At 44.9% G+C, this 15,316-nt stretch overlaps 1 protein-coding gene across 1 annotated transcript in view; it reads left to right on the top strand.

The window, feature by feature from the left end:
* Positions 1–6,037: 6,037 nt before the first annotated feature.
* The window catches only part of LOC132398186 (cadherin-2-like), a 196,122-nt gene continuing 186,843 nt past the window's right edge, over positions 6,038–15,316 (top strand). The window contains exons 1-2 of the mRNA XM_059977274.1: positions 6,038–6,411; positions 10,723–10,831. Coding sequence (XP_059833257.1) covers positions 6,367–6,411; positions 10,723–10,831 — 154 coding nt within the window. The 5' untranslated portion in view covers positions 6,038–6,366. The remainder of the gene's footprint in view (positions 6,412–10,722; positions 10,832–15,316) is intronic.

Below are 15,316 nucleotides of genomic sequence, written 5' to 3' on the forward strand. Positions count from 1 at the left end.
TTTGAACCACCCCATCCCAGGAGATTAGTGTGCAAACTTAAAGCACACGGTATTGGGGGTATGGTATTGATGTGGATAGAGAATCGGTTGGCAGACAGGAAGCAAAGAGTGGGAGTAAACAGGACCTTTTCAGAATGGCAGGCAGTGACTAGTGGGGTACCGCAAGGCTCAGTGCTGGGACCTCAGTTGTTTACAATATATATTAATGATTTAGACGAGGGGATTAAATGCAGCATCTCCAAGTTTGCGGATGACACGAAGCTGGGCGGCGGTGTTAGCTGTGAGGAGGATGCAGGGTGACTTGGATAGGTTAGGTGAGTGGGCAAATTCATGGCAGATGCAATTTAATGTGGATAAATGTGAGGTTATCCACTTTGGTTGCAAGAACAGGAAAACATTATTATCTGAATGGTGGCCGATTAGGAAAAGGGGAGGTGCAACGAGACCTGGGTGTCATTGTACACCAGTCATTGAAGGTGGGCATGCAGGTACAGCAGGCGGAGAAAAAGGCAAATGGTATGTTGGCATTCATAGCAAAAGGATTTGAGTACAGGAGCAGGGAGGTTCTACTGCAGTTGTACAAGGCCTTGGTGAGACCACACCTAGAATATTGTGTGCAGTTTTGGTCCACTAATCTGAGGAAAGACATTCTTGCCATAGAGGGAGTACAGAGAAGGTTCACCAGATTGATTCCTGGGATGGCAGGACTTTCATACAAAGAAAGACTGGATTGACTAGGCTTATACTCACTGGAATTTAGAAGACTGAAGGGGGATCTTATTGAAATGTATAAAATTCTAAAGGGATTGGACAGGCTAGATGCAGGAAGATTGTTTCCAATGTTGGGTAAGTCCAGAACGAGGGGTCACAGTTTAAGGATAAAGGGGAAGCCTTTTAGGACCGAGATGAGGAAAAACTTCTTCACACAGAGAGTGGTGAATCTGTGGAATTCTCTGCCACAGGAAACAGTTGAGACCCTAACCTAATCATGGGACAATTTACAGTAGGTCTTTGGACCATGGAAGGAAACTGGAGGACATGGAGGAAACCCATACATACCACGGGGAGGACATACAGAGACACCTTACAGAGGATGCTGGGATTGAACTCCGAACTCCGGTGCCCTGAACAGTAATAGCAATGGACTAACCTCTACGCAGTGGCACGTGGCCAAGTGGTTAAGGTGTTGGACTAACGATCTGAAGGTCGGAAGTTCGAGCCCCAGCAAGGGTAGCGTGTGTGTCCTTGAGCAAGGCACTTAGCCACACATTGCTCTAGTCCACCCAGCTGAAAATGGGTACCAGCAAAAATGCTGGGGGTACCAGCAGACTGGCATCCGGGGGAGAGTCTCGTACTTTCAGTCGCTTCACGCCACGGAAACCGGAAATAAGCACCGGCCTGATGAGCCTATATGGCTCGGGACAGACTTTAACTTACCTCTACTCTAGCATGGTGCCCTTACGTTGAACCCTGGCTGCACACAATCCTTTTTAATTTTTAATTAACATTTTTAATTGGTTCCAAAATGGACCCTTCCCCTCTCACTCCAAGTTCCTCTCCAGCCCTGGGAGCAATACAGCCTTCTGCAATTGGATTTGCAGAGTATCATAGGCATAGAGTCATACAGCATGGAAAAGGCCCTTCGGCCAACTCATTCATGCTGACCAAGTTGCCTACTTGTTCTACAAACAATCTGCTGGAGGAACTCAGTGGGTTGAGCAGCATCTCAGGTGGGAAAGGAATTGCTGACATTTCAGGTCGAAACCCTGCTCTCCTGTCTGGTGTCTTCTGTATACCTGAGCCGGCATTGGATATTTTGGGCACAAAATCTAAGAAAGGATGTGCTAGCATTGGAGAGGATCCGGAGAAAGTCTGTGAGAATGATCCTGGGAATGAAAGAATTAATAGCTGAGGAGCACTTGATGGCTTTGGGCCTGTTGCTGGAGCTTAGAACAATGAGTGGGAGTGGGTGGATCTCATTGAAACCTATCAAATATTGAAAGGCCTCAATATTGAATGCTTACAATAGTGGGACAGTCTGGGACGAGAGGGCATAGCCTCAGGATAGAAGGAAGTCCCTTTAGAACAGAGGTGAGGAGGAATTTCTTTAGCCAGAGTGTGGTGAATGCGTGGAATTCACTGTCATTGACAGCTGTGGAGGCCAAGTCCTTGGGTATATTTAAAGCAGAGGATGATAGATTACTGATTAGTAAGGATATCAAAGACTATGGGGAGAAGGCAGGAGAATTGATTGGGAGGGAAAGTAAATCAGCCACGATTGAATGGCAGATCAGACTCAATGGCTCAAGAAGCCTAATTCTGCTCCTATGCCTTATGATCATATGGTCTCGTCACATTGGTCTGCGTTTGGCCCTTATATCTCTAACCCTTTCCTTCTCATGTATCTGCCCAATGTCTCTTAAATATTGTTAGTGTACCCGTCTCTATCACTTCCTCTGGCACATACCCACCATCCTCCACCCTCCTAACTGTACTGAGCCCTCGAGCACCACGTTCCTGAATGGGCCTCTGTGTTGCAGTCCATTTGATCTTCACCTTGCAGTCTCTGCTCACGTCCTGATAAACTGTGAGAACCTTGAGCCCATGGAGTCAGTGCGTGCTCGAACAACACTAACCGGTACTAGGCTCACTCAGAGACACACCCTACTGAAGGGAGAAAGGTAGAAAGGCTGAGGGGGGACAGGGAAGAGGGAAAGATGGGAATGCAAAGGGAGGGAGAGGACAGCAAAAATGAGGAGGGGGATAGGCAGGGAAAGGGACAAGAGAGGAAGGGGGGGGGGGGTAAGAGAAGAAAGAAGACCAGTGAGCACATGTTTAAGGTAAGAGGTTTAGAGAGGATATCAGGAAGAAAACTTTCACTTCAAGAACATTTAAAATATAATGCCTTTGAAGATGGTGGAGGCAGTCAACATCTGGATACCTCTAGAGCTGATTATTGACTACAGGTGGAAAAACCCAGAGCTCCATGAGCCAGTCCTCATTAGAGGATCACAGATGGAGACGGTCAGGAGCTTTAAATCCTTTGGCATTATCATATCAGAGGATCTGTCCTGGGACCAGCATGTAAGTGTCTCATAAAGAAGGCATGACAGCACCTCTGCTTTCTTGGAAGTTTGTATAAATTCAGCATGTCACTAAAATCTTTGATAGATACACAGTGGAGTATAATAACTGTTTACCTCACAGCCTGAGATGGACACACCAATGCCCAGTAATGGAAAAAGATACAGACAGTGTGGAGGCTCTGAAGCCTTAGGACCCACACCACCAGCTGCAGAAATGGCTTGTACCCTGCAACCATCAACCTCCTGAACCGGCATGGATAACTTCAATCACTACTACTCTGAAATGACTCCACAACCTACAGACTCACTCTGAAGGATTCTTTACAACTCATGATCTCAGTATTATTTTATGGGGAGAAGGCAGAAGAAGGGCTGGGAAAGTAAATCAATCAGCCATGATTGAAAGGTTTGCAGACTCGATGGGCCAAATGCCCTAACTGCTTCTGTATCTTCTGATCTTATGTACAGTTTGTCTGCCTTGTACATTGGTTGTTCAAAGTTTAAAGTTCAAAGTTCATCAGTCTTTGCCTGTTTATGCAGTTTTTCGTAAAATTTACTGCATTGATTTGTCCTGTAACTGCCTGCAAGAAAGTGAATCTCAGAGTAGTATATGGTAACATATATGTACCATTCATACTTTGATAATAAATTTATTTTGAACTTTGATCTGAGCAGTATCTGCATGAGGCAGAGAAGGCTTCGGAACAAATGCCAGCAAATAGCATTAGCACAGATGGGTGAGGCATAGCAAGAATGGGCTGAATGGTTTATTTATCTGCTGTGTGAATCTATCCCTTTAAGGTGTGGGGGGGGGGGGTGGAGCAGAACTTAAAGGAGACCTGAGGGACAATTCCTTCTCAAAGAGGGTGGTGGGTGTATGGAATGAGCTGCCAGAGGAAGTAGTTAAGGCATGTACCACATCAACATTTAAAAACAGTTGGAAAGGTACATGGATAGAAAAGGTTTCGAGTGACATGGGCCAAACAGAGTTTAGATGAGCTTGGTCAGGGTGAAATGGTTGGGGCTGTTGGTGTTATGTATGACTCACTGACTTTGGAACGGGGAGGAGACAAGGCATGGAGGTGGGAGAGGAAGCAGGAGGCTGAGGAGGGTTGAAATGGGAAGTATATTGGTGATGGAAATGAAGAGGGAGGAGGATTTGGAAAGAGGGGTTGAGGGGAGAAGAGGGCAGGAGGAAGGAGTAAAGGAAAATGAGGGAAGGCAGAGGAAAATGAGGATGAAGGGAGTGGGAGAACGCAGAAGGAGAGGGCTGGGAGAAGAGATAGTGCACCAGAGGGGAGGTAGGTGAAATGGTTGCGGACAAGATGAAACAAAGGGAAAAGATAGGATTGTCAGAGGAGGGGGAGTGAGGAGGTGGATGTGAGGAGGGTAGAGGAGGTACTGGAGGGCAAGGAAGGTAGGGTGTGGGAGGGCAGTAGATGGGAAGGAAGGAGATGGGATAGAATTATTAAGGAGGAGCAATACGAAGGTAAGATTGCAGGGAGGGAGATAATTGAGGGGAGAGGAGGAGACAGCTTGAGATGAGCTGAGAATAGGAAGGAGGATGGAAGGGAAAGTTGGGGAGGGGTGGTCAAGGAAGACAGTGGGACTGGAATGGAGTTAGAGGATAGTTGGATAGTAAGGGATGGTTGCAAAAACTGAGGAAAAGGGGGAATGGATTAGAGAAGAATAGATGGGGGTAGGAAAGGGGAAGAAATGGAGGGAAAGGGAGGGCAAAAGTATGTGGGTGAGGAAGGGACAGACTATTGGTACGAGGATAGATAATAATGATGTGTGAGGAGAGGGACAGGGAGGAGGCAGGCAGTGGGGTTGGGGCAAAGGCAGCAGAAGGATTGGAGAGTGGGATTGGGGTGGGAGAGGGTGGGTTTGCGGTGAGAGAGGGTGGGAGAGGGTGGGATTGGGGTGAGAGAGAGTGGGATTGGGGTGAGAGAGGGTGGGTTTGGGGTGAGAGAGAGTGGGTTTGGGGTGAGAGAGAGTGGGATTGGGGTGGGAGAGAGTGGGATTGGGGTGGGAGAGAGTGGGATTAGGTGGGGGAGAGGTAAGGAAGGAATCCTCTGTACTTGCCTCTTCTCCCTAACTCACTGTTATATCCTCCCCTACCTCTCCCCCACCCAGTCCCACCCTCCCTCCCTCCCTCCCTCTGACACCAATCCCACGCTCTTTCTCTCCAACCTCAATGTGACTCTCTCCCACCCCAATCTCACGGTCTCCCTCCCTCCAACCCCTATCCCACACTCTCCCTTTCTCCGACCTTAATCTGACTCTCTCCTACTCTGATCCCTCATTCACCCTTTCTCCAACCCCAATCCCACTCTCTTCCACCCCAATCCCAACTCACTCCGACCCCTCTAACTCCTCCTTCCCCCATATGGGAAGGAGGGGGAGGGGGAGGAACAGAGGAAGAGGTGGGAAGGAGGGTGAGCGAGGGACAAGGTGGGAGGTATGGATTTGATTTTGCGCAGTGGAAGGAGAGGGGGAACAGAGGAACAGAAAGGGTGAAGGTGGAGTGGCCGACATCAGAGGGTGTGGGATGGTGAGGGCTTGGGAGAAAGGGTAAGAGGATGGAAGTAGGGGAGGGAATAGTGAAGGGTGAGGTTGGACGGGGAGGACAGGATGGAAAGGATGATCAGAGACTGAAAGGGGGATTTGGCTGGGTACCTGGGTGGCGGTGGAAGAATAGGGGAGGAGTTACTAGTTAAGGGGTGCGATGTGGTGGGAGTGGCAAGGGATGGAGGGTGGTTAGGGGCGAGAACGGAAACAATGAAAGAGGGTAGGCAGGTGGGAATGTGGAGGGAGGGCGAGGTAGCAGCAGGTAAGAGTCCACATTACTTAATTGGGGTGGGGCGTGATAGGGGCAGGAATGGGATGGGAATGTGTGGGAGGTGCGTGGAATTAGTGGGAGGGGCGTAGCTCCGCCTCTTGCGCCGCTGCTGAGCGGGGCTTGGGCACTCATTGAGTGAGAGCCGCTGGGAGCCGGAGCGCCGTTACTTTGTATCCAGCCGGAGCCAAGTGGCACTTTGTATCCAGTCAGATCCCACTGATACTTTGTATTCGCCGCCGGGCTCCATTCTGTCTCCGTATCAGCATCGCTCTCTACATCACTCCCTCTCCGCTTTCTCTTTTCCTCTCTCCGCCTCGCGGGCGGCGGGTCAGGGCCGGACAGCCACAGGGGGTGGGGGGTAACCCCCGGAGCCCAGGAGTTCGAGGCCGGGTCAGAGGGAGAGAAGAGGCCCGAGTGGAGCGGAGCCGCCCCGCGGCCATGGTTCGCACAGAAGCGGCGGTGCTGCTGGCGGCTGTACTGTGGGTAAGTAGCACCTTCCCCGGCGCAGGTGCCTCGGAGCGGGGCGTCTGGAGCCAAGGAGGCGGGAGGGGGGAGAGAGAGATAAAGAAGGATGGTGGCTTGGGAGAGGGGGAGGGTGGCGAGGTCTGGATGGGGAGAGGAAGGGAAGGGGCGAGGGAACGATAGACGGAGAGTAGGAGAAAAGGTGGAGAGGGAGGGAAGGGGTGAGAGGATAAGGGTGAATGGGGAGAGGAAGATGGGTGCAGAGGAAAGAAAGGAGAGATGGAGAGGGGATTGGGAAGGGACGAAGGATGGGATGGATAAGGAACGAAGGATTGGACGAAGAGCGGAGAGACAAAGTGAGGGTGGGACATTCCCCCAGGAGGTGAGGGAGACAAGTTACCAAGATACTGAGACAGAGACGGGGACAATCACTGAGTTGGGCGGAGGGTTTAACTGCACTGACCGAGAGAGTGAGACGGGAAGACTTTCTGCCCCCGTAAAGAGTAGAAACAGGGTCTTGGGACACTGTTGGGGGGGGGGGGAGTGTGCAGAGACAACAGCCGTGTTTTGTTTCCAGAGTGATTAAAAGGACTCATCTCCCGCGCCCTTATATTCCCGGGGTACCTTCTGCGTGTAGAGTCTCACGATTTACAGTTCGCTTTTTGCAAATCTTGGGATTATAAAGATTTATAAATCTCAAGATTTGCACATCTATTGTATAAAGGAGAGGACTCACTTAAAGTTTCCGAAAAATGCACAATGTTCCGTGAAACGGAAAGGCTAGACTGCATAAAGACCTCACAGTCTTTCGTTTTTTTTGAGGGGAGGGGGAACACTTTGCACATTGAGAGACGGCGCAGTGTGAACGGATTTACGGCCCTGCATCGTCCCTGATTGCCAGCACCTTGCTTAAACCTCGGCGCTGGCTTTTCGCTGCATTAAACCTTCTAATGCAGTGCAGTCTCATTTTCCAGCAGGTGACCCTGAAGGCGTCTAGAATATACATTTTTGGCAATTTGTACCCTGTCCCTACTGCGGCCCGCTCCCTTGGTTCTTAGCATGTTAGCAAGAAGCAGTTTTAGAAAACAATGAAGAGCGAGGGGAAAAGGATTGCATCTGCGAATGGCTTTCCCGTTAGCTGCACATTTAGGTCGATTTAAATTACAACAGTCTTTATGGCTCTATTTTTTTGCATTGCGTTTGGATAAGGACCAGTACAATAGGGACTGTTTTAAAATGCAACAAAATAACAGCGGAGGGCGGAGTTCGGATGAAAAATACTAGAACTTTGCTCTCATTAATGCGTAACGTTCATTCTACGACTGACCTCTAGAAACCTGAAGTGGAGTTTGGAAGGAAAATTTAAGAACGAGTTTATAGAACGCCGGCATTCGCATTTGATATCAGGTTTTTGTTTTGATAATACATTGCACATGGAGGTTGTTGTGTCTATGTTTTAATATTTTCAGTATGTTTATGAGGGATAGCCGTCTTTAAATGTTTGGTTGGGTGTGCATAAATTATACCAGGGATTAATAGGTTAAAGTTTGCTGTCAAGGATTAAATTACCATTGATCCAGGGTTTGGCAAGGTGCATTTAAAATATAGCAATTCAGTCACCCCCCCCCCCCCCACTTAATCTAACAGCACCCACACCAATTGTAACTAATTTTTCAAATAGTTTTCTTTTAATAAAGCATTGTAAAGCAGTCGAGTTTGCCACCAAATTGTGTGGCAGGGGAACTGTAATAATCCTATTGCCCAACACTTATCCCTGGTCCTCAAGCAATTCAGGTTTTAAACGGCACATTTTAAAATGCTGTCCGTGATTCTCTCTCGGTTCGCCACTCTGTGTGAAGAAGGTACCCTCTGGATTTCTCCCCACTTACCATGAACCTGTGTCATTCACACAGCATGCTGAAGATGTTCAGCGGTCAGGCAGCATCTGTGAGAAAAGAAACCGGTTAAGGTTTCAAGCTGAATACCTTTAATCAGAATTGGGTGCATTCCCAGCACTTTCTGTTTCTATTTTCCAGCATTTGGAAGATTTAAAAATTGTTAAGTTTGTTATTTAACGCAGATTGCATGAGACAGACTTGGCTTGAGTTTGAATATTACAGCAGTAAATTTGGCCCTTCAGCCCCTCTGGTCCATGCTGACTGAGTTTTTGGTCTGATTCCCCTGTTTTTGGCCCACATCTCCTAGACCTTTCCTATCCGTGTACCTGTCAAAATCTTTTAAACGTTGGAATTATACCTGACTAGCTTCCTCTGACAGCTTGTTTCATGTACTCAATACTGTCTACAAAATAGCTTGCCTATCAATTGCCCAATAAATCTTTCTGCTCTCACCTTGAATCATTGTTCTTTGTTCTCCAACCTGGGTAAAGTAGTGTGGCCACCCACCTGAACAGTAACCCTCAGGATTTATACTAGGTCACTCCTCAGACTCCTAAGTTCCAGCCTATCCATTCCTCCTTATGATCAGGAGCCCAGTCCCAGGAACATCCTTGTGAATCTTTTCTACACAATCAATTTTCTTATCACTGACGTATGTTATTGCAAGAGTAATAATAAGATGTGTTCGTAGTCCATTCGGAAACCAAAACTCCAGGAATTTTGTGGCTGATGAGTACTCAAATAACAAGAATGCGGCAAAGCAATAAATTTTACATGTCAGTGGTAATAATTCTGAGTCTGAATATATTGGGCTGTGAGAGCTACTCTTGCACTTTTTAAATTATTCTGTCCTAGCCTGTAACTCTCTTACTTACCCCTCCCCTATTGTAATTCACTGACAAAGTTGTCTTCATGTTTATCACCCTTAAATTGTTTTAATCTTCATAAATATCTCTGTGTATTAAGATAAATTTTAACATTGGCTGGAAGTTTAAACAACGCAAAGTTTTAATGCATTCTTATCAGTTCGTCGGTTAATAGGCCCACTGTAAATCTCTCAGTAGAATCCAGTAGGAATCAATAGGAATGTGGGGAGAATTTTTTAAAATGGGATTTAAAAAGATTATTGGTGAATGGGTGATGATGGTTGAGTCGGATTTGGTGATTTGAAGGTGCTTGCTTCCGTACTGTATTTGGTGCAAATGGGATGGGACAGTAGTGCAGCTTGTGTTAAGCCATTGTCTCATAGCACAGAGTCCCATTTGAGGACAACAACCAACTGGTGTACTGCCTGACAGCACCAGAAACCTAAGTTTAGAACCAGGTTTATGATCACTGACATGTGTCATGAAATTTGTTTCACCATGTCAATGATGGTAAGCTCTGACCTCCAGTGCTGTCTGTGTGGAATTTGCATGTTCTCCCTGTGACGAGATGAATATGTTGGTAGGTTAATTGGCCATGGTAAAACTGCGTTAGTGTGTGTGATGGTAGGATCTGGGCAAAATGGCAGATATGTAGGGAGATTAAAAGGGATTGATGTGGCCTCAATGGGCTGAAGGGCCTTTTCTATATGTCTTGTGTCTTGAATGCTGTTGATGGACAGTTGAAAAATTTGAGAAATTGTTGACATCTTCTGAAAGGAAGAGCAAATCTCAGTTGTATTATGTATAATGCTTTGGTAATCTTTGAAAAGGAAAAGTGGGGAATTGTTTGGAAATGGTGGGCCAGAATAGACTGAGGCCACTTTGTATGCAGTAGTTATGAAGATATAAAGCACAGAAATGGGCCTTTCAGATCAATGTCTCATTGCAACCTAAGACAATATACTCATCCTTGACTCAAGCTATCGCAATAGGATTGCAAGGTGTTCAGTTATATTACGAGAGAATGGCAGGAAGAACACTATTGCAACACTCTAACTTCAGTAAGAAAAATACTTCCCAAACATTTTACAGTGAATTCCTCCAATGTTGGTCAGAGGACCGACATTGATTGGAGAATCAAGAAGGGCATATGTTTTAGGTGAGGAGGGAGAAATTTAATAAGAACCTGAAGAGCAACTTCGCTACACAGGCTGGGACATACACAGATTGAGCTACCAAAGGAAGTGGTTGAGGCAAGTATATTAACATTTAAAAGGTACTTTGACAGGTACACAGATAGGAAAGGTTCCAAGGGAAATGAGCCGAGTATGTGCAAACTGGGCTAGCTTTGGGCTTTTTAGTTGGTATGGACCAGTTGAACTGCATGGCCTGTTTCCCTACTGGATGATGCAATTCTGACCCTTGATGTCCTTCTATGTAGGCAATATGGGATATGGATCCTTTCTGCTTGTTGATGTAAAACTCTGATTTAGACCAGAGGGAGCTGCATCAGAAAATTCCAATATAAAAATCACATTTTATCCTTTTCCCCCCCCCCCCTCCCAAAGATAACAGTGGAGGCAGATGGAATCTCGCTGTGCATGTCTGGATTTACAGAAGATACATACCACGCAGTGGTGTCAAGGGACATTCAGAAAGGACAACTGCTCTTAAATGGTAATTCATGTTTTCAGTATCACTTCCTTTGCAAAAGATCGTTGGATGTTTGTGTTGGGCGGAAGAGAACTGGTTTGATGTACTGTCCCTCTGAGCTTCACATAAGAGAGTGAAAGAGCAAAGAGAATGCAAATATTGCTCTTGGAAAATTCATCCACTTTTTGTTTTGCTAACAGTTGGATGTGAAGAAAAACCTCGTGCTGGCTGTTTGTCATTTGGTAATTGACATTATTTTAAGTAACTGAAGGCTTGACTTCTGACTTTAAGGGCCTAAATTGCTGGTGTTCAATTCTGCATCTGCGTTTGATGGTTTCTTGCAAACCTGAAATGGCTTCTTGCGTTTTCAGACTTCCTTGGAGAACACTGAATTGGTGAGGTTCCTTGTCGGTGTGAAATTGTGTTTTATTGGGAAAGAAGTTGATATTACAGGGTGGAGCAATATGTTTATAGATAGCAACTCTGGTTTTATTGGATATGAAGTCTTTCAGATCTCTGATGCTGTTTGGAGGGGGGGGGGGTGGTATCTTTGGATGTCATTGACAGGGTTGGTTAAATAACTGTTTTGAGGTTCCTGCATGAAATGTATAGTATTGGTTTATTATTGTCACATGCTGAGATACAGTGGAAAACCACACTTTCCTGGTAGATTGAGCCCTACATAATTTTATTGAGATGATAAAAAGAAAACTATGCAGAATGCATTGAAGCAACTACAGAGAAGTTGTAGTGCAGGCATATCAGGGGGAATGGTGAGGTCTGTTCAAGTGTCTGGTAACAGTGGGGTAGAAGTTGAGATTGATATGTGCTTTTGAACTTTTGTATCTTTCATCTGACAGGAGCAGTGGGGATGGAGAAGAAGGAAAGTGCAGGATGGGAGGGAGTCCTTGATAATGCTGACTGCTTTCCCAAGGCAGCGGGAAGTCAGAAGTGACTGCTAAGTTTGCAAGTCTGCAACTTCTAGTGCTGGGCAGAGTGGGTACCATACCAAGTTGATGCTTTCTATTGTGCACCTGTAAAAATTGGTGAGGGTCATTGGGTTGTACTAATTTGTGCCTTATTGCTAACCTGGAGTGTCTTTTTGGATCTTCAGACCATCTTGGAGAAAACTGAACTGATGAGTCCTTGTTACTTTAAAATGCTAAGATGTGTTGATTATCGGTGTTAGGACAGTGATGACAAAGTTATACAACGTGGAAACACACTTCAGTCCAACTGCTCCATGCTGACCTGGAATCCCATTCAAGCTTGTCCCATTTACTAATGTTTAGCCCATAACATTCTAAATCTTTCCAATCTTATGTACCTTGTCCAACTGTCTTTTTATTTATAATTTATTTTTTTATTGAAGTTCATCAAACAAACATTTCCACAAGATGTATTTCAGACATTGTACATATATATCATATAATCATATATATCACAAATCTCCACAAAGTATTTATCTGAGGTATACACTTATAGAAAAGAATGGAAAGAAAAAAACCAGCAAAAGGAAAGAACTATGTACAAGTAGGGAGTGATCTTTTTTTTTACAATAGATTCATTGATTTATGAGAATAAAATCAGGCCTATGAGGCATTATGTAGTTAAACCATTTTTCCCAGTATGAATCAAATTGTTCCAGCTGATGGTTAACAGATGCTGTTATCTTCTCCATTTTGTAAATGTCCATTGTAATTTCCATCCATGTATTTAAAGTTGGGCTCTCCTGTGATAACCATTTCCCAGTAAGAGTCTTTTTACCAGCCACCAACAGTATATTCATTAAATATTTATCTCTTTTCAACCATTCTTGAGGTATATATCCAAAATATATGGTCTTACTCTCCAAGGGTATTTCACATTTAAAGATGTCTTGTAGGGCATTGTGTATCCCCCTCCAATAGTTTTTGATAACAGGGCAGTCCCAAAAAATATGATTTGCATTTTGATTTCCACAATTTCTCCAGCAAACGGAGATTACTATCATAATGGGATTTCTGAGAGGGTGTAATAAAATATCTCATCAGGTTTTTCCATCCAAACTTCCTCCATTTCTGTGAATTGGTACACTTCTATTGATATCTCCACATTGTTGTCCATTCTTCCTCAGATATAATTATCCCTCCTTCCTTCTCCCATTTTGTTTTAATGTATGAAGTCGAATGTGTTTTAAGATTTGACAACCCCTTATACATGCTTGAAATGATTCTACCACCATTATCTGAATTATATGCTTTTCTAAAGAGCTCTATCAAGCATGTATTTGCCTTGGTTACATTTTTAAGCGTCTTATTAACATATCGTCGCATCTGTAAATACCGATAAAAATCTTGTTTTTCTAATAAGTGTTTCTCTTTAAGCATTTCAAAACTGAACAGTGTTCCTTCTTTCATTATGTTGCAAAGAACTGTTATTCCTTTAGCTGTCCAGTCCTAATTGTTTACCTACCTCAAATGGCAGCTCTTTTAACATTAATACCACTTTAAAAAAAAATTCCCCTCCAGTTCCTATTAAACTGTTATTGTTATACAGCTCTCGTTATATACACATACAGGTCAACTCTTTCAGTGTTTATGCAGAAAGTTTGAAGTTAATAACTCATCTCCTTCCACCTTAGGCCACAAACTTATCAATCTCCCCATGCTGTGGACACTTTCTGGAGTCCCAAATCCGTATGCACCACGACCGCTGGACTAAGTGTGTAAATGTAGGAGGGGACAATGTTGAAAAATAAATGTGCTAGGTTTTCTAAAATTGACTCCTTCTACCTTAGGCCACAAACTTATCAATCGCCCCTTGTATATGGAAATGCCAGTTGGGCAAATCAGAATCTGGTTCATTATCACTGACTTTGGTCGTGAAATTTTGCAGAATTAGTATGTTGCAATGTGAAATATGAAAATAAATAATGCTAAAGAGAACAAAATAGTGAGTTGATGGGTTCAGAAATGTCATGGCAGAGGGGAAGCAGCTGATCCTAAAATGTTCTGTTCAGGCTCCTGTAGCATCTTCCTGATGGCAATAACGAGAAGAGGGCATGTCCTGGATGGTGAAGGTCCTTAATGATGCATGCTGCCTTTTGAAGATGTCCTTGATGGTGGGGCGTGAATGTTTGAAGACAAAATTACTAGGTTGAAGTTGAGTTTGCTGTCATGTATGCATGCATAGCTTCGGTGAAGGTCTTGCTTGCAGCAGCATTACAGGCGTGAGGCATCAAAGATTAGCTGTGTGTCACACATACATTGAAACAGACAGCGAAACGCGTTGTTTGTGCCAATGTCCAACAAACTCCAAGTGTCACCGTGCTTCCTGCAGCAACTTTGCACGCCCACAACCTACTAACCCAGGTGTCTGAGGAATGTGGGAGGAAGCCCACGCAATCATGGGGAGAATGTGAAATCTCCTTGCAGATTGGGAATTTTACTACAACTGGTGGCACTACGAAGCGTTAAACTAATTGCAGTGCTACCATGCTGCCCTTATACTGTACTCAGTTAAGCAGCATTCACACGAAAATTTAAATTAAATTACAGGGAAAACAATTAGAATTTAAAATTGTTTTGCTGTACAGAGCTGGCGATTAGGGTTCTGCCTGTTAGTTGAAGAACCAAATGGTTGAAAGGAAGTAACTGTTCTTGAACTTGGTGGTGTGGGACTTCTGTACCTCCTTTCCAGTGGTCGCCATGAGAAGATGACGTGGCCCAGCTGGTTGGGATCTTCAGATGTTGTCTCGAGGTGTAGCACTAGGACAGTGGAACTGATTGGCTGTCTGCCAAAGAACCAACACAGATGCTGTAGAACCAAGCGATCACCTCCTGTGCTGCGTGATGCTATTGTTGGGCATAACGTCAGCAGCTCACTGAAGGGGGTTCTTGCCTTGCGTTTATTGACACAGAGCTCTAACCCACCATCTGTGAGGTGAACGGTGTGTAATTTCTCAGTGGTTGATGATGAAAGAATGCTAAGCTACACTTGAGCAACTGGCTTGTCCATTATTCACCAGCAAGCCGCCCTGATTAAGGTGGAGACACAAGAGTCTGCAGCTGCTGGAATCTAGAGCAACAAACTACACATTATCTATGCCTCATTTATTTTATTTTACTTTTATTTAGAGATGCAGCACAATAACAGGCTCTTTCGTCCCAATGAGCCTGTGCCTCATATTACCAAGTAGCCTACTAACCTGTACCTCTGTGGAACGTGAGAGGAAATTGGAGCTCCCGGAGGAAATCCATATGGTCACAGGGAGAACATACTAACTCCTGTTACACTAACCCCTCTGTGCTGCCCATCATTTTCAATTTCTTGATCATTTTAGTAAAATTAAAGAGGAATCAATAGGGTAGACAAACAAGAGAAATACTGCAGAAGCTGGAAATCCAAGCCACTCGCACAAAATGCTGGAGGAATTCAGCAGGCCAGGCAGCATCTCTAGAAAAGAATATTGTCAACATTTCGCGCATCCTGCCGAAGGGTCTCGACCCAAAAATTTCCATAATTAAG

Source organism: Hypanus sabinus, chromosome 1 (assembly GCF_030144855.1).
Source record: "Hypanus sabinus isolate sHypSab1 chromosome 1, sHypSab1.hap1, whole genome shotgun sequence".
In the NCBI taxonomy this organism is placed as follows: domain Eukaryota; kingdom Metazoa; phylum Chordata; class Chondrichthyes; order Myliobatiformes; family Dasyatidae; genus Hypanus; species Hypanus sabinus.